This window comes from Physeter macrocephalus, chromosome 14 (genome assembly GCF_002837175.3).
Source record: "Physeter macrocephalus isolate SW-GA chromosome 14, ASM283717v5, whole genome shotgun sequence".
NCBI classification, from domain to species: domain Eukaryota; kingdom Metazoa; phylum Chordata; class Mammalia; order Artiodactyla; family Physeteridae; genus Physeter; species Physeter macrocephalus.
In genome coordinates, this window is record NC_041227.1 from 12,119,864 (window position 1) to 12,140,416 (window position 20,553).

At 54.3% G+C, this 20,553-nt stretch overlaps 1 protein-coding gene across 3 annotated transcripts in view; it reads left to right on the forward strand.

The window, feature by feature from the left end:
* Positions 1 to 20,553, forward strand: part of PREX1 (phosphatidylinositol-3,4,5-trisphosphate dependent Rac exchange factor 1) — a 266,015-nt gene that overhangs the window by 162,210 nt on the left and 83,252 nt on the right. For all 3 annotated transcript variants that reach the window (XM_024128382.3, XM_055090353.1, XM_028499708.2), the window contains 7 exons: positions 5,550 to 5,622; positions 10,185 to 10,327; positions 12,041 to 12,133; positions 13,079 to 13,227; positions 14,926 to 15,011; positions 16,811 to 16,947; positions 17,644 to 17,755. In XM_024128382.3, the coding sequence (XP_023984150.1) occupies positions 5,550 to 5,622; positions 10,185 to 10,327; positions 12,041 to 12,133; positions 13,079 to 13,227; positions 14,926 to 15,011; positions 16,811 to 16,947; positions 17,644 to 17,755 (793 nt within the window). The remainder of the gene's footprint in view (positions 1 to 5,549; positions 5,623 to 10,184; positions 10,328 to 12,040; positions 12,134 to 13,078; positions 13,228 to 14,925; positions 15,012 to 16,810; positions 16,948 to 17,643; positions 17,756 to 20,553) is intronic.

A 20,553-nucleotide genomic window follows, 5' to 3' on the forward strand; every position in this document is an offset into this window, starting at 1 on the left:
TCTCCTTGGCCGTGGGAAGGTGCTGCCTTTGGGATGCTCACTGAACTCCCCAGTGGAGTGGAGGAGGTGGGCGGGGAAGGGGCAGGCTTTGCACACCTGCTGCTCAGGAGGCATCTCTACCACAGATACTCTGTTCCTTGTCAGCTCCTGGGCGGTATTTACAATGAGGGGGCAGAAGAGAGTGTAGAAAAATCCGACAAGAGGGCTCATGGGCTCATCCCTTTTTTCCTCCTAACACCCGCTGTGTATAAGGCACTGTTTTAGGATCTGGGGGGACAGCAGTGGACAAGACAGACAACGCTGCTGCCCTCGTGGATGTTAAATTCTGGTGAGGGGTAGGAGAGGCATTTAATAAACAAGGAAAAGCAGTAAAATACTTTGTTAGCTGGTGCTAGGTGCCAGCTCGGTGGGAGCTACGGGCGGGAGTCGACACTTCACGTGGGTGGGTGAGGATGTGGTTGTTCACAGGGGGCAGAGAAGGTGGTGTTTTGAGCAGGGACCTTTGAACAGAGACCGGAGGGAGGTGGGGAACGAGCCAGGGGGCCGTCTGGGGCCGGAGATTTCTCTGAGCGGACAGCAGCTCGGAGGCTCTGAGTGGGGTGAGCTTGGAGGGTCTGGGCGTGGGGAGAGGCCAGTTTGGTTGGAATGGCATGAGCGAGAGGGAGGGTGATGGAGAAGCTGCTGGGCAGCCAGCCCCAAGGGGCCTTGTGAGCTCTTGGGAGGTTTTGGGCCACTGCTGGGCTCTGAGCACAGATGGGACAGCATCTGACTTCGGTGGGATAAGATCCTCGGGCTGTCAGGGGACGAGGTTGGCCGTCGGGAGACCGGCGAGGAGGCGGCTTCAGAACTGCACGTGGGGAGCATGGTGGCTGAGAACTGGGTGGCCGTGGGGGAGGGGGGAAGAGTGGTCAGGTTTGGGATTTTTTGAAGGTAGACCTAACAGAGTCTGCTGTTGAATGGACGGAGTGGGCGGCAGTGGTGAGAGACACAGGAGTCTTGAATGACTGCAAGGCCCTTGGCTGAGCTGCAGAGGCTCAAGAGTGCGCCCTGGAGCACCCCGGCAAGGAGGAGAACCAGCCAGAACAGCGGCCTCTGTTGGTTTCTCTTTATGATCGGTGTTGGGCACGGCAGGGGCCTGCCTGTGGCCGGTGCTGTCAGATTAGCTGTGATCCTGGCCGAAGGTCCCCTGGAGTAGCCTGAGTCATTGTCAGTTGGTCCAGAGGACCCGCCCCCCTGCCGCCATCCCCCAGCATCCAGTCACAGTGGAGGCAGGGGGCGGACAGTGGAGTGAAGGTTGCAGCTGACCCTCTGTCCACTTCAGCAGGCCTCGCATGGCTTGACCTGGTCTGGGGACACAGGGAAGCTAATTGGAGTTGACATAGGATGGCTTCCATGAGACTGACCGAACGACAGCTGGCATCTGGCTCCGGGTCAGGGAAAGGGGGGGACGGTGTGCGTGTGGGTCTCTCTGTGGGGGAGAGGTTGGTGATGAGGATGTGACCTTGAAGACTGCTTACAGCAAGTCTTGATTTCAGGAGTCATCCCCACCTGCACTTTAGCAGGAAAGTCAAGAAGAAAACATATAATTGTGTAGTTCAGCAGGGTTATTTTGCTTTGAACACATCTTCATTTCTAACTCTAGGTCATTCTGCTCCTTGAAACAAAATGTTAATTGAAACCCCCTAGATCAGCTAGAAATACTTTTGGCTGCACATAGTAGGAAACCTGACTTACACAGTCAAGACATTTTTCTCTCACACAATAGGAACTCTAAATTATACAATAAAGACATTTTTTGCTCATATAACTAGGCGTCCAGAGTTCATGGTCCTAGAGCTCAACAATGCCATTTATACCCATGCTCTTTCCATCTTTTTGTTCCGCCATCTTGCCAGCTGCCTCATTGTCATAAGACAGCTGCCACAGCTCCAGGTATCACGTCTATGTAGACCTATGGCCAAAGGCAGGCAGCAGGGGCAGTTGGAAAGAGCTTTCTCACTATGTTTATTAGGAGAGGAAACTTCCCCCTGTCCCCTCCCTTGCCCAATGGTCTTCCCCTTAGGTCTCATGGCCAGGTGGGTCCCTCATGTACCCCTAAACCACTCCCTGGGGAAAACAATAAGGATTGCTGAGAGTGCCTTAGAATTCCTCAGAATTCATCCCTTGAGGCTGGGGGAAGGGCTCCCTACCAACTACTCAGATGAATGAGAGTTCTTTTAGCTCAGAGGATAAGGAGGGTATTAGTCCTTTGATTGACAAGCTATGTACTGTATCACTTCTGATCTTCTGTGTGTATTATCTCATTTAATCTTCAGAAAACAGTTGTTATCCCCATTGTACTGATGAGGAAACTGAGGCTCAGGTTATGTAACTTGCCTCAGGACACACAGAAATGAGGTGCTCTTATAAGATTGTGTGTGTGGGGGGCCTTCATGATGCCTTGGTAGTCAATAATAATAGAAATTGTAATAATAATATCCTCTGTATTGACTATAGCTTGTACTGTGGAGTCTGAGTGGGGAATACCAGTGAGAGGTGGCAGAGGCCTTGGAAAGTCAAGGGCAAATCTGGGGATTAAAAGTACAAATGAGGAAATGAAAGTCAGAGAGGTTAAGGAATTGCCCACGGTCACGGCTTGGCCGAACAGGGGTTTGAGCCCGGGGGATCCAGCTCCAGGGTTTGCTCTCCTCACCTCTCTGCTCATGATTCTCTGGTCTGTGCTGCCTGGGCTCCGGGATGCCCTAGGCTGTGGCCGTCAAAAGGAGCGGGGGGGTCGGTGGGCTGGGGCAGGAGAGAGCAGGGACAGGCCAGGAGCCAGGTGCAGGAGGGCTCATATCTGCTGGCTCCTGTGCCGGCTCCGCAGAAATGTGCCCTGAGCGCCCGCTAAGCTGACCCCCACGCTCAGACAGATGGCAGTGCTGACGGCGGCAGGGTTTCTAGCACCCGGGGTGGGGTGGCAAGGCTGGGGTGGGTGAGCAGACAAAGGGCCAGGCCAGCAGCTCAACGCACCAGCAGAGAAACAAAGGATAAACAAGGACAGGACAGGAGCCCTGGCCGTAACGCTGGGTAACTCTCCTCCCCTCTTGGAGCCTCAGTTTCCCTATTTGTAACTTGGAGGGAAGGTCCGGCTGTAAAAGGATTCCATTCTCATGCGGTAAACTTGGGCAAGTGCCAAGCCTGTCTGTGTCTCAATTTCTTCATCTGTCAAATGGGGTTAATAAGAGCGATTGTCTCTGGGTTGACCATCAAGGTAGGTAGGAGGAGCTGACATGGGCACTGAGACCCGAAAAGCCAGGGCAGGGCATTCCAGGGGGAGGAAGGAGTAGGTGCAAAGGCCCTGAGGTTGGGTCACATGTAGTGTGTGGAAGGAGCAGCAAGGAGGCCGTCGTGGATGGAGCCCCCAGCGAGGGGGGCTGGTGGGTGAGTGGGGGATGAAGGGGAAGTGTGCTGCTGAGGTTGGTTACACAGGGCTGTGTGTGCCTGTGCCTTCCTCTGGGAGGGGAGAAAACGGGGACTGGATGACTCTCGGTTTCCCCACGGCTGGCAGGATGTGGGGTGGGGGCTTGCTTTTCAGGCGGTGGACATGTCCAGGGTTGGCGTATTTCACTCTTGACCAGAGAATCCCTGTGCTGTTCTCACTTTGGGAGCCACCCCATGGGTCACCCCAGGGCCCTTTGGAGAGAAGAGAGGCCGGGACAGGCTGGGATGGGCTGGGAGCCCAGGTTGTGAGAGCTTCGGAAAGCTAGGTGGGCTCCAGACGCCTGCCCGGGCCCCCTGGGCTGCAGAGCTGGGCCTGCCCGCCTCCTGGGCCCCTCACAGCTGGGGGCGGCTGCTCCGGATGCGGCCTCTTGCATGGATGGCCGCCCCGCTGGCAGGGCTGTGAGCGTGCTGGCTCTCCACCCGCTGGCCCGCGGTCCCACAGGACAGATTTGTCATCTGTGAGTCAGCCCCGGGGCAGCTAGAGCAGCTGAGGCCAGTGGCTCCCCCAGGCTCTGCTCTGGGGCCTTGGCAGGCTGAGGCCTGCAGCTCTGAATTCATTTCTCCTGTAGCTGAGGAATTCCCTCCCTGGCCCCTCCGCTGCTGGCAGGGGCCTGGGGGGGTATACACCAAGAGTGGAGGCCTCTGGCCTGGCTGTGTCGGGCCAGCGCCTCTTGGAATAACTTCTCACTTGGGCAGTATTTTAAACGAGAGGCCAGCTGAGTGGAGCGAAGCTCATTGACCTGGCTACAGACTAATGCATGAGTTAGTCCCTGCTGACAATGTCTTTATTCAATCAGCAAGTATGTACTGAGCGCCTACTGCATGCCAGGCTCTGTTCTAAGCACTTAGGATTCATCAGGGAACACAGTAGATCAAAGGCCTTTTCCTTAAAGAGCTGACCTTCTCACTCACCCTGTTTTTGCCGGCCATGTTATTTTCTGTACTCTAAGCTTTGTCCACCTCTGGACCTTTGTCCGTGCTGTTTCCTTTGCCTGTCACTTCCCCTACGTACACACACAACTCACATACTTTGCCCGGATATACTGAGATTATTTGGGTTGCGGGAAACAGAAACAGTATCTGGCTAACTTAAGAAAAGTAAAAAAGAGAAGATGAGAAGGCCATGGAGCACCCACAGAGTCAGGGGGAGACCCAGGAGCCAGGTCCTAGGAGGAACTGGCACCAGGAGACTCCCAGCTTCTCGGGAGCAGGCGCGGAGGGGCACCGTCTCCAGGGCACACTCTCGGGGAGAGTCGGCACCAGCTGTTCCCTGACCTTGGGTTCCTCTGCTCAGGGAGGAGCCAGGTCAGTTAGGACTTGAACTTGATTTCTAGTATCAGAGAGCCAACTACAGAGGCTGAAACAAATTAGGGGTTTATTTTTCTTTGGTATGAGAGAAGCCCGGAGGTTGGTGGTCCAGAGCTGCTAGTACAATCTCATGATAACTTTGAAGACCACCCCTGCTCTTTCTTACTGCTCTGCCATCCTTAGTATGTTTCTGTTTTTGAGGTCACATTGTGCTCTAGGATGACTGCAGGAGCTCCAGCCATCACACCTTTGTTCCAGGCAGGAGGAAGAGAAAGGAAGGGCCGGGGACAAAGAGTGTTTTGCCAGAGCTCCCTATCGGTGGTTTCTGCTTATATCTCATTGGCCACCTCTAGCTGTAAAGGCGGCTGGGATCTGTGGTTGTCTAGGTAGATGAATTGCTGTCTGTAAGAGTGAGGGTTTCAGTACTAGGGCGGGATGGGGCCGGGGAGGGTTGTTGCTGGGCAACCATCAGTGTCTGCCACATAAAATCGCCATTTCTCGTTTGTGGTGTTTATGGCATGGTACACCATGCATTTCTCACATGTAAATAATTAACATGCAGTTAAATAACTTTTCTTGTTTGGGGTTTATTAATAACAATCACAGACATGGTTGGGGGATACCGCAGTAAACAAGAGAGACACACATCCCTGCCCTCGTGGAGTCTCCATTCCCGGTGGTGGTGGGCTTTTCCCCAGCCTGGCTCAGCCCCTTGGCTCAGCGGGTCCACCTAACACCCTCTGCTTCTTGTTCTGTTGCAGGGCGACTGCCAGACTCGCGAGGAGGCGGTGGCGCTTGGTGTGGGCCTGTGTAACAATGGCTTCATGCACCACGGTAATCCGCCCCTTCCCCTTCAGCCCAGCCTCCCCAGGGTGGGGTGGGGGTCCTGTCCTGGATCAGAAGAGCTGGCAGGGACTCTGGTCCCTGGTGCATTTTACGGTGGGGGGAAACTGAGGCCTAGAGAGAGCAAGTGGTGGGCTGGCAGCTGCCCAGCATGCCTGTGGGTGAGCCCGGGCTGGATGCCGGGTGGGCCTGTGCTGCAGCTCGTGGATTGCACCCTTCCCCACCCCACCCGCCCCGTTCTGCACTGATGGGGACATCACTTCAGGTGGCCAGTGGGGACCAAGGTGGCTGGTAAAGTTTGGCTGCAAAACACAGACCGGATGTGAGGTCAAATCCATGAGCTTCCTAAGCCCTTCCTCCCTCATGGGATGTGGCCCCCCAGGGTGGGCAGTGAGGGTGGACGACATGGACCTGGCCCACGGGCTTCCGGGGAGGAGAGGAGATGAGAGGAGAGGGGTCCGTGGGGACAGAGGACGGGCGGGTTGTGAGCCTGAGAGGAAGGAGGCCAGGCGGGGCCTCGCCCCTCAGACGCCTCACTCCTCTCCGCACAGGGAGAAGCAACCTACGAGGGGAGAGAGGCGGACGGTCCGAGATGGTCCTGGGGCAGGAAGCTGGGGAGAGGGAGGGAGAAAATGGTTCCACTGATGCCATTTTCAGTTAACACAGAAGTGATACTCTGCGTGCCTTGCCTCCTCCTGAGAACTCTCCATGTAGTAATGAGTTTCGTCCTTGGGACGATCGATCTTTTGATGTTGGTATGAATGTCATCCCCATCTGTAAACAAGGAATGGAAGCTCAGGCAGCTGGGACACTTGCTCAAGGTCACCTGACAAGGAGGGGCTGGGATTTGAACCCAGGCAGGCTGGCGTCGCAGGCCACATGTCAACCACTGAGCTCTGTGGCCTGTCCCTGTGGCCCTGGGGGAGCCCTGAGGCTCCCACCCTTCTGGGACGAGTGGACTTTGAGCCTCCACTGAGGAGCCTTTCTCCTGTTTCCAGAACACTCCCCAGGGCCCTGTCACTTGCAGTTTCTCTCTCCCGGGTGTCCCTCCCTCCCTGCCTCACCCCCTCACTTATTCAGGTTTCTGCTCAATTCGTGCCTCCCCAGCGAGGTCACCTGGCCACCTGCTAGAATGGCTCCTCTCTTTCCTCACCCCCTGGACCAGCTCAGATACGCTTTTCTTCCTGGAGCTGCTCTGTCCCTGCGAGGCTGATTCCACACCTCCCCTCCGTCTTTGCTCATCCTGCTGTCTTCCAGAGGGTGCCTTCTGCGTGCAGGCACCGTGCTAGGCTCTGGGGACCGGGGTGAGCAAGATGGGTGCAAGTCTTGCCCCCGTGTGCCTGTACGCGCGTGTGTGCATCACACGACAGTACATAAGTCCATTTTCTGGACTATATGAGCATGTGAGGAGGGCGTCCTGGGAGGGTTCTGAGCAGAGGAAGGGCGTGCCTGCCTGGGCTCCTTACAGGCCCCTCTGGCTGCCTGTGGAGAGTGTCCGTGAGGGTGAGGGCGGAAGCAGGGAGGCCAGGGAGAAGGCGGCTGTCGTAGTCCAGAGGAGGGACCCTGCTGCTTGGATGCACGTGGTGGCAGCGGAGGCCTGAGACTCGGGCAGGGCTTCTGCATTCCTCCTCCCAGCATCTGCTCTGTGCTCCAGCTCAGGGGTTGGCAAACTCTGTCCGCAGAGGGTCAAACAGTAAATATCTTAGTCCTTGAAGGCCATGCGATCTCTGTCACAGCCCAGCTCTGCCCCTGTAGCCTAAAAGCAGCTGCAGGGGGATGTGTAAACAAGTGGGTGTGACTCTGAGCCAGTAAAACTTCATTTAGAAAAACAAGTTTTCTACCCCTGGTCTAGCTGCTGGATTTACTCTCCCTTCAGCAGGGAGAGAGAGGCGCCCCTGGGGTGACAGGTCATTGGATCTGCCCCCTGCCTCGTAGCTGGCAGGCCCGGTTTGGGGCCTGACTCGGCGGACTGCCGGCAAAGCCCTGCTCCTCCCCGGCCTCAGTTTCCCCATCTTTCCCTTCCCGTCTGAGCTCAGCGTGGCCACGGCTCTGTGGGGTTGGGACTCACCCTGGGGCAGGTCGGGAGCCCGGCAGCCTCGGTCATTCCCGAAAGCCGCTCTGTTCCCTGCGGGGGGCCCTCGCAGCTCCATCCCCCCCTCCCGTCAGCTGGGCAGAGCCTCTCATTTGTGGGTGAGAGTAATTAGGGGTCCACCCCAGCTACTATTTCGGGAAGGCGGCTGGCTGAGGACATTGTGGAGGGGGTGGCCCCGGGTAACAGCAACACCCTCAGGGTCACTCAGGGAGACAAATTGCAGGGCGCGGCCCTTGCTCCCTTGTTCCTGCCACGAACTCAAAGATAGGCTGAAAGAGGAAAGGGCCAGATCCTAGGGTTGTGGCCGCTGCAGAATGCAGGTTAGGGTGCAGGGTGGAGCGTGGGGCGGGGCCTGTGTGACCCCTCCCTTGGTGTCCGACCCGAGCTCCCGGGGCTCTGAGGTGTCCCCGGGGAGGGACCCAGAGGCCAGCGGTCCAGTGCCTTAGGCACATACAGGGAAACTGAGGCTCACCATTTAATCCTCGCAGCCACCCCGGGAAGTTGGTGCTGTTAATTATCCCCACAGATGAGGAACCTGAGGCTCAGAGAGGCTAAACGGCCATGAAGTTGGGAGGGGCCGGGCAGGGATTTGAACGTGGATCTGTGCCAGTCTCACGAAGCCTGGCCAGTGGCCTCGACTGGAAGTTCGGAGTGGTTGGCTCTCACCTGGCTGAGCTCCCGGACTCCGGGATTCCAGATGTTTCCCCACATATTTCAGCCGAGACACGAGACACAACACGGTGCTTCCTCTTCCCACTCCCTGAGTCTTTTAGCCTCGTGTTTACAGTGGAGGGGAAGCCAGCCGGCCTCCTGGGGCCTGGCTCCCAGCTCTGGGGAAAGCAGCAATTTGTGTGTCTGTTGTCTCCAAGGAGGTAATAGAGGTGGCCTGAGAACGGTGCTCACAAACAGCTAGCTGTTCCGGGAAAGAAAGGAATTGGGAAGGAAGGGCTCCTGATACTTTTCATGTCACCAAAGATCTTCGGGGATGGCGGGGACATCGCGAAGCTAAGGCAGCTGCTTGTCCTTCTTTCAGGGGCCTGCTGACTTCAGATGACTGCCTCGATGTCTCCCCTTTATTTAATTTGTCCTCGCCCCCATCTATCAGGCCAGGCTGGGCAGTATGGTGAAGAGGAGGAGCCTGGGCTCTGTGACCTTGGGCAGTTTATTTAGCTCCTCTGGGCTTCAGTCTTCCTATCTTTAAAAGGGGTGCAGCAGGTCCTTCTTTGTCTGCGGAGTAAGTGAACTTAAGCCTGTATCCCCGGCGTGCCCTGCACGAGAAGGTATTTCGTTAAATTGTAAGCCACAGGGACCACATCACATGCTGATTGTTACTGGTTCTTTTTATTCATTTTCCTGCCTTGTCGTAGAACAGAGGTCAGAAGACTTTTTCTGTAAAGGCCCAGATAGTAAATATTTTAGATTTTGTGGACCATACAGTCTCTTGCAATTATTTAATTCTGTCATTGTGGCCCCAAAGCATCCCCAGACAATATGTAAATAAATGGGTGTGGCTGTGTCCCAATAAAACTTTATTTATAAAAAGCAGGAGTGGGCCACATTTGGCCCACAGGGACTGAGTGTGTTAGTCCCTGGTCTAAAGGGTTTCACTGTGGTCTCTTTCTGATGATCAGAGGGTGAGTTCCTTTTCATATAATTGCTGCCTTGCTTAGATTTTCCCATATGTTAATTGCCCATTCATATCCTTTGCCCTTTTATCTCTGAGTTTCCCAGCTTTCTCTGGTTGATTTGTTGGAGTTTCCTGTATATTCTAGGTATTTATTCTTTGTTGGTTTTAGACAGTACAGTTAGTTTTGAATCTGTGGCCTGCCTATGGCCTTCCTACTGAGTGGGAGTCCTTAATTTTATCGTAGTGCTTTTTGGGGCGTCTTGTATGTGAACTCCTTTTCTGCTGTAGGACAGAGATATTCTCCTGCATTTTGTTAGGTGAGCTTTAGCTTTTCTGTTCCTATTTAGGTCTTTAATCCAAAAGGAGTTTATTGTTATATAGGGTATGAGGTAGGGATCCGGTTTTAATTTTTTTCCCGTGAGTCAGTTTTCCCCATGCCATCTGTGGAATACTCCACGTGATCGTTCATCATCCGTCACATGCTGAGTTCCCATAAACACAGTGTCCTCTTACGTGATTGCCGTTCTCTTCTGCTGGCTTTTAATCTGCTTCTGCTGTGGTTCCACACAGGTTTTGTTACCATGGCTTTGTAATATGCCTTTATAGCAGGTGGGGCGAGTTCAGATTTTTCAAGGGAAGTCAGAAAGCCAGGCTTTTATGATGACTATCCTAATATGTTAGTATTGGCACAGGATTTTACTTAATAGAGCACCGTGCTGGCCAAACCAAACTTGTCCAGGGGCTGGTTCCGGCCCGTGGCTGCCAGTTGGCAGATGCTCCTGAAAGCTTCCTGTGTGAGCCTGACCTTGTGCTTGCATGTCTGTGGGTTCACAGTGCTGGAGAAGAGCGAGTTCAAGGATGAGTCCCAGTACTTCCGTTTCCACTCAGACGAGGAGATGGAGGGAACCAGCAGCAAGAACAAACAGCTTCGCAGTGACTTCAAGCTGGTGGAGAACATTCTGGCCAAGCGCCTGCTGGTAGGAGCAGAGCTGTGCTGCTGCATCTTCCTTCCCAGACCCGCCTGCGGGCCCGGGAACTGGGCAACCTTCAGGTTATGGCTGGAGAAGTTGAGGTCAACTTGGAATACCCAAGAGTATGGGGGATTCTAGGTGGTGGCTGGCAACACTGCCCAGAGGCCAGGTTCCTTTACTGGACAGACTACCCTCTTGACAGATGAGATTGGGCTCGCTGGGCTCCTTTTCTTTTCCTTCCCATCTCCCCTTGTCTGCCTCACACCCCAGCCTAGCCTTGTGCAGGGAGGATGGCCTCCTGAAATGACTCCTCCTGCACACCAGAACCTTGTATCTTCTGGGCTGTTACCCTGTCCTTGTTCAGTTGCTGTAAATAGCCTTGCAGTTAAGGTAGAACATTTACCAGCCTGTTCAGATATTTTACTAGACTAGCCCACCAAATCCTGTTTCTCTCCCACTGGTGAGCAACAGCCTCCATCTTAAGGCCTGGCCCCACAGCAGGCAACTGGGAGAGAGGCTTGGAGAGGTTAGGTCTCCTGTCATTGCCAGAGTTGAGGCCGAAGTCCACCTGATGGGAAGGCAGCTCCATTAACTTCTTTCCTGTAGTACTTATGGGGGCTGCTGTTCCAATTCCAGTTTATTGCACAACAAAGCCCTCCAGTGCTCCCCATCACACTTAGGATAAATCCAGTCTCTCACCATGGTCTTCAAGACTCATCATGCCTCTCCAGCTTCATCTCCTGTGCTCTCCCCTTCCTCATCCCACCCACCCCAGCCACTCCAGCCACCCTGATCTTCTTTCTTATCCTCCAGTACTTTGGAGCCTGACTCAGGGCCTTTGCACATGCTGTTCCCTCCGCCTGAAGCACTTTTCTCCACCCTTTATAAACTTCTGTTCCTCACTTCATTCAGTTCTCAGCTCAGATATCACCTTCTCTGGCCCCGCTGCCACACCACGTCCTGTCCCTTTAAGTCATTTGTTTTAATTCAAACTACATACACTCCCTGCACCACATTCTGTAGTTCTTTCTTTGTTTGTAGTCTGTCTCCCCCATTAGATAGTCAGCTGCACAAGGGCAGGAACCGTCTGTCTTGTTCAGTGCTGTTTCTGGAACAGTAAAGTACCTGGCCCATATAATAGGCAGCAGCTCAGCAAATATTTATTGAATGAATAAATGCATTTCCCTGTGTCCCCACCACCACTGACCACCCCCCACTGAACCCACCAACCTGCCTGTCATCCTGTGATGGGGAGGGATGACTCCTCCCTAAACACCCTTCCTGTCCCCAAGTTCTTGGTGGGTGGACACCTTTGGATCTGTTTTATTCATTAAGCCAGTAAGTTGTTATTGAGCACCTACTGTATGCCAGCAGATGGGGAGACAGTGGGGCATAAATAAGGAGGCTCTGTCCTCAGGTTGGGGAGAGGAAGGGGAGACAGGCAATGAAAAGTAAACAAATACATGTGGTCAGCACCAGGCTGAAGCACGAGCCCAGTGGCGGGTCTTCACGTGACAGATACGTGTTGAGCATCTTCTGTGTCCTGGTGCTGCTAGTGTTTAAATCCATCCTGCCGCACCCCACCCCCCCAGTCTGTACCCTGAGTAGATCTGGGGCATGAAGAGCTGGCAGGATCACGGTTCTCACCATGGGGGCCAAGGTGGGGTTGGCTCCAGGCCCCCCTCCCTGCCTCACCATCTCTCCTGCCTCGGACCCTAGATCCTGCCCCAGGAGGACGACTATGGCTTCGACATCGAGGAGAAGAACAAGGCCGTGGTGGTGAAGTCGGTCCAGAGGGGCTCTCTGGCGGAGGTGAGGCCGCTCAGAGGGGCCACCCTGGCTCGGGCTGGGTGCGGATGGGAAAGTGGGGCATCTCTCCTCGTTTCTTGAAGCAGGCCAGCTCAGAAAGCCCTGGGATGTCAGTGGTCCCTCCTTGTTCATTGCCCTGGTGGGGAAACTGAGTGTGGGGCGGTCTTGTCTGCAGAACCGACGGCTTGGGGCTGCCCTCCCAGCATGTGCCACCAGCTCCCCCTGCTGACCGTACGGGGTGGTGCATGAAAACGACCCAAGGGTCTGAATCAGCTCCGATTATGGAAAAAATATCCGGGGTTGCTGTGACATGGATACCAGGTCTGGAGGAGGACAGCCAAGGATTCAGCCCCGGGTCCTCTCAGCTGTTCCCAGGGGGTGTGCAGGTGGGTGGGAGAGAGGCACCTGCCGCTTTGTCCAGGTGCTCTGGTTGCTTCCTCGTAGGGATTAGCAATGTGTACGGCTGCAAGTAGCCACATGCTGGCCTCACGGTGGCAGGAACCGTGGGGCTTCATTTTTCTAATAACATAAGCAGTGAGAAGGAGGCGGTTGTGTCTTGGTTCGGGGTCGATGTCTCTTTGACTTTCCTGGCCAAGCCCTCGTGGTCACAAGGTGGCCGCCCAAGGTCCATGCCTCGTGCCATCACACGGCTGGGCGGGAAGCATGGGCGGACTGACAGCTCCTCCTCAGGGGAAAAGCGTCTTTCCCGTTAGCGCCCCCTGTAGGCCTCCCTCCATAGCTCGTTGGCCAGAACGGGTCTCCCTGGCGCCCTAACTGCTTACCACAGAGGGGAGCGGGGTTGCCCTGGGGGGCTCCCGCTGGTCGTGCTTGGTGCCTGGTGCCGGCTCTGTGCTGCCTGAATGCATTCAAGGCTCCTTAGTGAGGAGGAGAAGGGAGGGGAGGGGCCAGTTACCTGGTGTGCTTGTCTCCCGCTCCACCCCTGCCCAGATGGCCGGCCTGCAGGTGGGGAGGAAGATCTACTCCGTCAACGAGGACCTGGTGTTCCTGCGGCCCTTCGCAGAGGTGGAGTCCATCCTCAGCCAGTCTTTCTGTTCCCGCCGCCCGCTGCGTCTCCTGGTAGCCACCAAGGCCAAAGAGTGAGTGTCCCCCCGGGTGGCGTGTCTGGTGACCTTCCTCTCAGCTTGAGGAGTTGCCCGAGTCCTAGAGATGTTGGTGGGGGCCCGAGCCGTCCCCATTCCCCGTGGTTCGGGCTCCTTCTGCAGAGGCACGTGACACAGTGCTGCTGCCTTTGTTCAGTCGACAGATGTTTGAGTGCCTGCTGTGTGCCCACTGGTGTTTCAGGCTCTGAGGATGCAGCCCCGTCTGGATAGAATCATTTCTATCCTCGTGGATCTCAGTCTGTTTGGAGGGTAGAGCAGGAGACAGACAAAAAAACAAGCAGAAAAGTAAGAGACATACTGAGCCAGGTAGTTCAGGTAGTAGTGAGTGTGGACCAATATATAAAGCTGGGACAGGAGATGGGCTGTGTGGAGGGGTGGTGGTCAGGGAGATGCCACTGAGAACTGAGGTGAAGACCTGAAGGAGGTAAGGGAGCGAGTCAAGGGGACTTCTGGAGGAGGAGGGTTCCAGGCAGAGGAAACAGCGAGTGCAAAGGCCCTGGGGTGGAACTGTGGCTGGTGTGTTTGAAGAACAATGAGGAAGCTGATGGGGCTGGAGGAGAGTGAGTGAGAAAGAGGGCTGGGCAATGAGGTCAGCCAGGCCCTATAGGGCCTGTGCCCACGGTAAGGACCATGGAGCTACTGGAAGGTTCTGAGCAGAGGGGCGGCACGATCTGATGTAGGTTCTGGCCGAATCTCTCTGGCTGAAGGTGGAGACTAGATTGTCAGGGGCAGAGGTAGAAGCAGGGGGAGTGGTAAGGAGGCTGGTGGCCCAGCCCTGCGTGGCAATGGTGGGGTGGTGAGAAGTGGTTGGGTACCAGATATAGGTACAGGGAGAAGCATTTTCTATTTTATAACCTGTGGATTTGGTTTTCGCTTCTCCCTTCTATTTAAGGCAGATGCTCCCGGTTTTCTATTGATGAGAGTGATGGAAAGTTTTAAATAGGATTATTTCGGTAAAAAGATGTGTCAATTTAGGGAAAATGATTGATAGTTTGGTTGGTATGTAGAAGTGTCAGAAATCACCAAGGTGGAACGTTCCTGCTTCAAGTTCCAGAAATGCCTGGGGTTTGAGAACAGGCTCTCAGGACGGCTTTATCTGGCAGGTGGGGACGATCCAAGGCCCGATGCAGGGGGCACGCCCTTGGTAGGGAAGCCCCTGGATTAATGACACCTCCTGTATGACCCTGGGAAGGTGTTGCCCACTCTGCCCTGGTGACCCACCGCAGAATGGCCAACACCTGGGCTTTCAAATCATGCTCTCTGGAGGACACGTGGGCATTTTTCCAGAGTCAGCACCAGGATGTGCTGGGTCACTTGTCACGATCCCAAATCTGTGATTAGTGAATAAAATGTTCACTGGCCAAGGTGCTGGTCTGGCTGCCACGAGGCCTCCTCTCACCAAGAGAATGATGGAGAAGGGGTAGGAGGGTGAGTGGGAATTTCTGTGCATGGACCGAATCTCCAAGGGTGGACCAGCTGGTTCTGATCAATCAAAGATCCTGCTGCCGTGGGCTTTGGTTAGACGAGGTTTCCCTATACATTTGGACAGCGCGGTGCTGCTGCTATTTGGGGTTTGGTTTCCCAAAAGCCTGGGGGGCAGGGGCTCCCAGGGTGACCCCCTGGGCTGTCGGGAGTGGTGCTGCTTTGCCTTATGGCTGCTTTTGCCTGGTGCAGGATCGTCAAAGTCCCCGATCATCCAGAGGCTCTGTGCTTCCAGATCCGTGGAGCTGCCCCGCCGTACGTCTATGCTGTGGGGAGAGGTGAGCGGGAGCCTAAGAGATGGAGAGGGGAGCTTTGGGAGATGGGTCTGTGTGTGTGTGTGGAAGGAGCTCAGAGGCGCCCAAACCATTACGTCCAGGCCTGTGCCTCTTAGTGCACCATTAGCACTTACCTTCTTTGCTTGAAGCCAAGGCTTGCAAACGCTTGTGGAGGGGGGTCAGGCAGTTACAAATGGGCAACTAAAATGAAGGCACTAGGGAGTGGTGAGAACTATGGCAAAGTGAGAAAAATACATGTTCACTAGAAAAGGGGCAGTTTTTCTTCGGCTGAAGCTCATTATTGCCAGGCAGGAATGTGGACCTCCTCCTGCCAGATTTGATTTTTTTAAAGAAACCAGAAATAGGAATTTGGTTACACTTCTGTGGCCAGATAGATCCAGCCCATAGGCCAGCAGTTTGAGACCTCTGATTTCTTATTGCCTTCTCCTTGTGTGCTGTTTAAGAGGTTACTCTGTCCAGGAGATGAAACCAAACTGGCCTGAGATACGGGGTTCCCGGCCCTCTTTGCATCTGAGGGCCCCGTTTTTAAAGTTTAAACATTCATTGCCCGCTCTTGTGGTCATAGTTGTACTTTTAATATGTATTGATCGAAAATGCACGTCACGATAGAAAGCTACTGAGAATTTGTTAATATCTTAAAGTAGATTTTAATTTCATGTATCCCTAAAGCAGTGGTTCTCAACTGGGGGCAGTTTCACTCTCCAGTGACATCTGACAATGTCTGGAGGCATCTTTGGTTGTTATAACTTGGGGTGCGGGTGCTACTGGCATCTCATGGGTAGAGACCAGGGATGGTGCTGAACAATCCTACAGTGCCCAGGACAGCTCCCCACAACAGAGAATTATGCAGCCCAGATTGTCAGTAGTGTCGAGGTGAGAAACCCTGCCTTAGAGCAGAATAGGTGTTTATAGGCAAACTAGGCAAAAATAGTAAGACAGCTGATATTTCTTGAGTCCTTACTAAGAGCCAGGCACGGGGCTAAATGTTTAACATGTTTCAACTCACCGAATCTCTCAAGAACCCTATGAGTAGATATTATTAGTGTCTTCATTTTACAGATGAGGCAGCCAAGGCACAGAGAGGTTATGGAACTTGCCTGAGGTCACACAGTTGGTCAATGACAGAGCCAGAATTTGAACCCGGGCTCCTGGGGTCCAGGCCTGTACTTGTCCCCATCACGCCATGCAGGCCTGATTTTTTCCTGTGTACAAACCTTGACATTCACTTGCATTTCTAGACCCTTCATATTAACCACACAAAACCCTGGGGTCCAAGCCCTGCAGTTTGGGAGTTGTGGTATAGTTGAGAAAACATGCCCTTAGAGTCTGGTAGACCTGGATTCGAAACCTGCCTTATCCTAGGCACGTGACCTTGAGAGAGTCATTTCGCCTCTCCGAGCCTCTGTCTGCCTGTCTGCAAAATGGGGCTGATCCTGGCCCCAGTATCGTGGGTTGTAGTGGGACTTTAAAGGAGATGAAGCTCTAGAGTGAAACGTTTCTGGGTTCAAGTCCAGCCTCCCTTGCTGCGTGACCTTGGGCTAGCTGCTACTTCTCTGAACCTCAGTCTCTTCTTCTGCGAAATGGGAATGCCAGTCCCTGTCCTGCCCACTGGCATGGGGTGGAGAGTGGCCACAGGGTGCGGGGGATGGAGGTGGCATTTGGGGGAGTTGGGGTGGCGGGTGCGGTGGGGGACAGGTTCCTCTGGTTACTTGCCCTTGCCTGGCACTGCCCCGGGCTCTCTTTGCCTGGCATCCAGCCTCGAGCACTCTTGTCCCCCTTAGGCTCTGAGGCTGTGGCCGCAGGCCTCTGTGCTGGCCAGTGCATCCTGAAGGTCAATGGCAACAACGTGATGAACGATGGAGCCCCAGATGTCCTGGAGCACTTCCAGGCTTTCCGGAGCCACCGAGAAGAGGCCCTGGTGAGCCACCTGGCAGCTAAGGGGATCAGGGAAGCCCTGCTCATTGGGGTAGGGGCTGAGGACCACGTTCCCTTCTCTGGGGAAAAGCCTGAAGGCACCACAGCGTTTTGGGTGGGGTGGGGCTGCCTACCTGGAAGGGCTGAGCTGGGCTTGGGCTCTAGGACCTCTTCGCTTCCTAAACCTCATGGCCTCAGTTTTCACAGCTGTGAAATGGGTGTGATAAGACCCTCTTTTCTTACCACATGGGCACGTTGGGCAAATAGTCACGTCAGCGGTAAAAAATTGATGTTATCCTTGGGTTGGGAATCAGAGTTCTGTGGAGGGTGATCCTAATTCATTGGTTCATTTAATAAGTGTTTATTGAGCACCTGCTGTGTGCCTGGCATGTTTCGAGGCCCTGGGGCCACGGGAGAGACAAGGTTTCTGCTCCCATGGAGCTGACTTACATTTCCTAAGGCTCCTCCTTCCCTGGCTTCTGTGTGGAGCATAGACTATAGACAGTGAGGGCTGAGTGTGACTGCAGGTCCCTCAGGAAGGTTCCAGAGTGAAGTCTGGGAGGGCTCTCTGAAGGTGGTGTAGCCGACAGGCTAAAAGCCTGAGCTTTGGAATTAGGGAACAGTGTGCACCTTGGCCCCTTCCCTTCCTCCCTGGGCTCCTGGCGTCGTGGCCGCCCCTCTTACTCTGCTCCCTGCACAGGGCCTGTACCAGTGGGTCTACCACACCCACGAGGATGCCCAGGAGGCCCGGGAGGCCCCCAGCGAGGACCCTAGTGGCGAGGGGGCCCGAGAGGAAGACCAGTCCAACTCAGGTAACAGGACAGGTGGGCCGTGTGACGGAGATGCCAGCAGGGACTGGGTCCTCCTCTGTGTCCACACTCCTCCCAGTCCCATCCAGTCCATCTCGACGCCATGGGTTCTGTGTTAGTCTCTGACTGCTGCTGTAACAAACTACCGCAAACCTGGTGGTTTAAAACAACACACGTTTATTATGTTACAGTTCTGGAGGTCAGGAGTCCGAAATGAGACTCACCAGGCTATAATCAAGGTGTCAGCAGGGCTGCATTCCTTTCTGTGGCTCTGTGGGAGAATCCATTCACTTGCCTGTTTCAGGTTCTAGAAGCTTGGCTCGTGGCCCCCTTCCTCCATCTTCAGAGCCAGCAGTGTTGGCCTGTGTCCTTCTCACACTGCCATCTCCCTAATTCTAACTCTCCTGATTCCATCTTCCCCATTTGAGAACCCTTGTGATTACACTGGGTTCACCTGGATCATCTGGAATAATCTTACTGTAAAGTCAGCTGATTAGCAGCCCTATTTCCAGCTGCAACCCCAATTCCTCCTTGCCAGGTAACATAGCGTACGCACAGGGCCCAGGGATGGGATGTGGGTGTTTTTTTTAGGGGTTGTTATTCTTTTTTTTTAATATTTTGTTGCAGTGTTTTGTTTTGTTTTATAAATTTCTTTATTTTATTTTTGGCTGCGTTTGGTCTTTGTTGCTGTGCGCAGGCTTTCTCTAGTTGCGCCGCGCGGGCTTTCTCTAGTTGCGGCGAGCGGGGGCTACTCTTTGTCGCGGTGCGCGGGCTTCTCATTGCAGTGACTTCTCTTGTTGCGGAGCACGGACTCTAGGCACGCGGGCTTCAGTAGTTGTGGCTCGTGGACTCTAGAGTGCAGGCTCAGTAGTTGTGGTACACAGACTTAGTTGCTCTGCGGCATGTGGGATCTTCCCGGACCAGGGCTCGAACCCGTGTCCCCTGCATCGGCAGGCAGATTCTTAACCAGTGCGCCACCAGGGAAGCCCCAGGGGCTGTTGTTAGTCTGTCCACCATGAGGTCCCATGTTTTTCTCTCTGCCCAGCCTCAGCCCTGGACCCCCAGACCTGTCATTCTACCTGACATCTCCGGATGTCTAACAGGCATCATGGCCAAAATTGAACTCCTGACCTTCCTCTGAAGCCTGTTCCTCACCTCAGGGTCCCCTCTCCATCCTTCCAGATTCTCAGACCCCAAACTCAGAGTTCTCCCTGACTGTTCTTTCTCCTGTATCCCGCCACCTTGCTTTCAGCATCCAGGCTCATTGCCTGTACCTTCCCCTTGCAACCAGAATCACCACCTCCATCGCTGCCTGGTCCGAGCCACCATCATTTCTCACCAGGACTATTGTAGTAGCCTGCTCACTCTTCTCCCTGCCCTGCCTTACCTCTCCTCCTGTAGGCTAGTCTCAAAAAATAGAACAGAACCTTCCAGTGGCTTCCACCCTATGCAGGGCAAAGACCAAGTCCTTGTCATGGTCTTCCAGGCCCAGCCTTGCTCCCCAGCCTCACCTCTCATCACTTCCCACTTGCCCTCGTTGCTCCATCCACTCCGGCCTCTTGTTCTTAAATACCAAATGGACTCCTGCCCCAGGGCCTTTGCACTTGCAGTTCCCTCCACCTGGAATGCTCTCCCCCTGAGTACTTCTTACCTCATGCTCCTCACCTCACTCAGCTCTCTGCTCAAATGTCACCTCCTCAGAGAGGCCACCTTGAGTGCCTGTAATTAAATAAGCCCTTTCTGTCCCTCAGTGTCTCCTTATCCTGTTTTATTTTTCTTCACCATGTGTATTAGTTGACATATATCATACAGTTATTTATTGCTTTTCTCTGTTTTCCCCACTAGCGTAAGCTCCCCGAGGGCAGGAATTTTGTTTGTTTTATTCCTTGCTGTATGCTCCGAGCCTTGAACTGTGCCTGGCGCATAGTAGGCGCTGAGTGAATACTTGTAGTTTGAATAATAGCCCCTCCTCTCCGGTTGCTTCTCTGGACTCTGCCCCGTACTTCTGCTGGGCTGGGGGTGGGGGCAGACGCCATGGGTAGACCAGGGGCTTTGGGTGCCTCTGTGTCCAACAGCTCTGGGCTCCTGGCTGGTGACTTTGGGGTCAAAAAAGAACCAGGGTTTATGGGGTTGGCTGGGGAGCTGTCCCGCACTGCTGAAACACCCACAGCCTGGCAGGGGGCTCCTAAAGGGGACAGGCTGATGGGGAGGGGGGATAGGCCAGCTGGCAGGTGTGAGCTCAGTTTGTGCCCCTCTGAGAGGAAAGGGCTGTGGGCCTCCTTCCCCAACATGTGGGCGACCCCTGATGATGACCGTAAACCATGCTGAGAGGAGTTGGCGGTTTCTACTCTTCTGTTCAACAAGTAGAAGCACCTACTATGTGCCAGGTTCTGTTCTAGGAGCTGGGGAGACACGAGTGAGCAAGGCAGACAGGGTCCCTGCCCTCAGGACACTGATGTGAGGGGAGCCAGACAGTGAACAAAAGAACAAAAAAAACTGACAAGTGGTGACACAGTATGAGGGTGAGGGGAGAAAGAGTGATGGGGTGTGTGTTGAGAGGTCCTCTTTGGAGCAGGTGGGGAGGAAAGCAGTTCACTCCAATAAAGTGTCTACTTTCTCCTTAGATACATCACTACCTAGCTGTGTGGCTCTGAGGAGTCCCAGCCTCTCTGGGCCCATATTAATCAGGACTGAAACTGAGCTGCATAAAAACATTGGCTCAGCAAACTAAAAAGTCTGAGTAGGGTCAACAAGCTTCAGGTCTGGCTCAGTCCAGCACTTTATGTAGTGAGGAGGCTCTT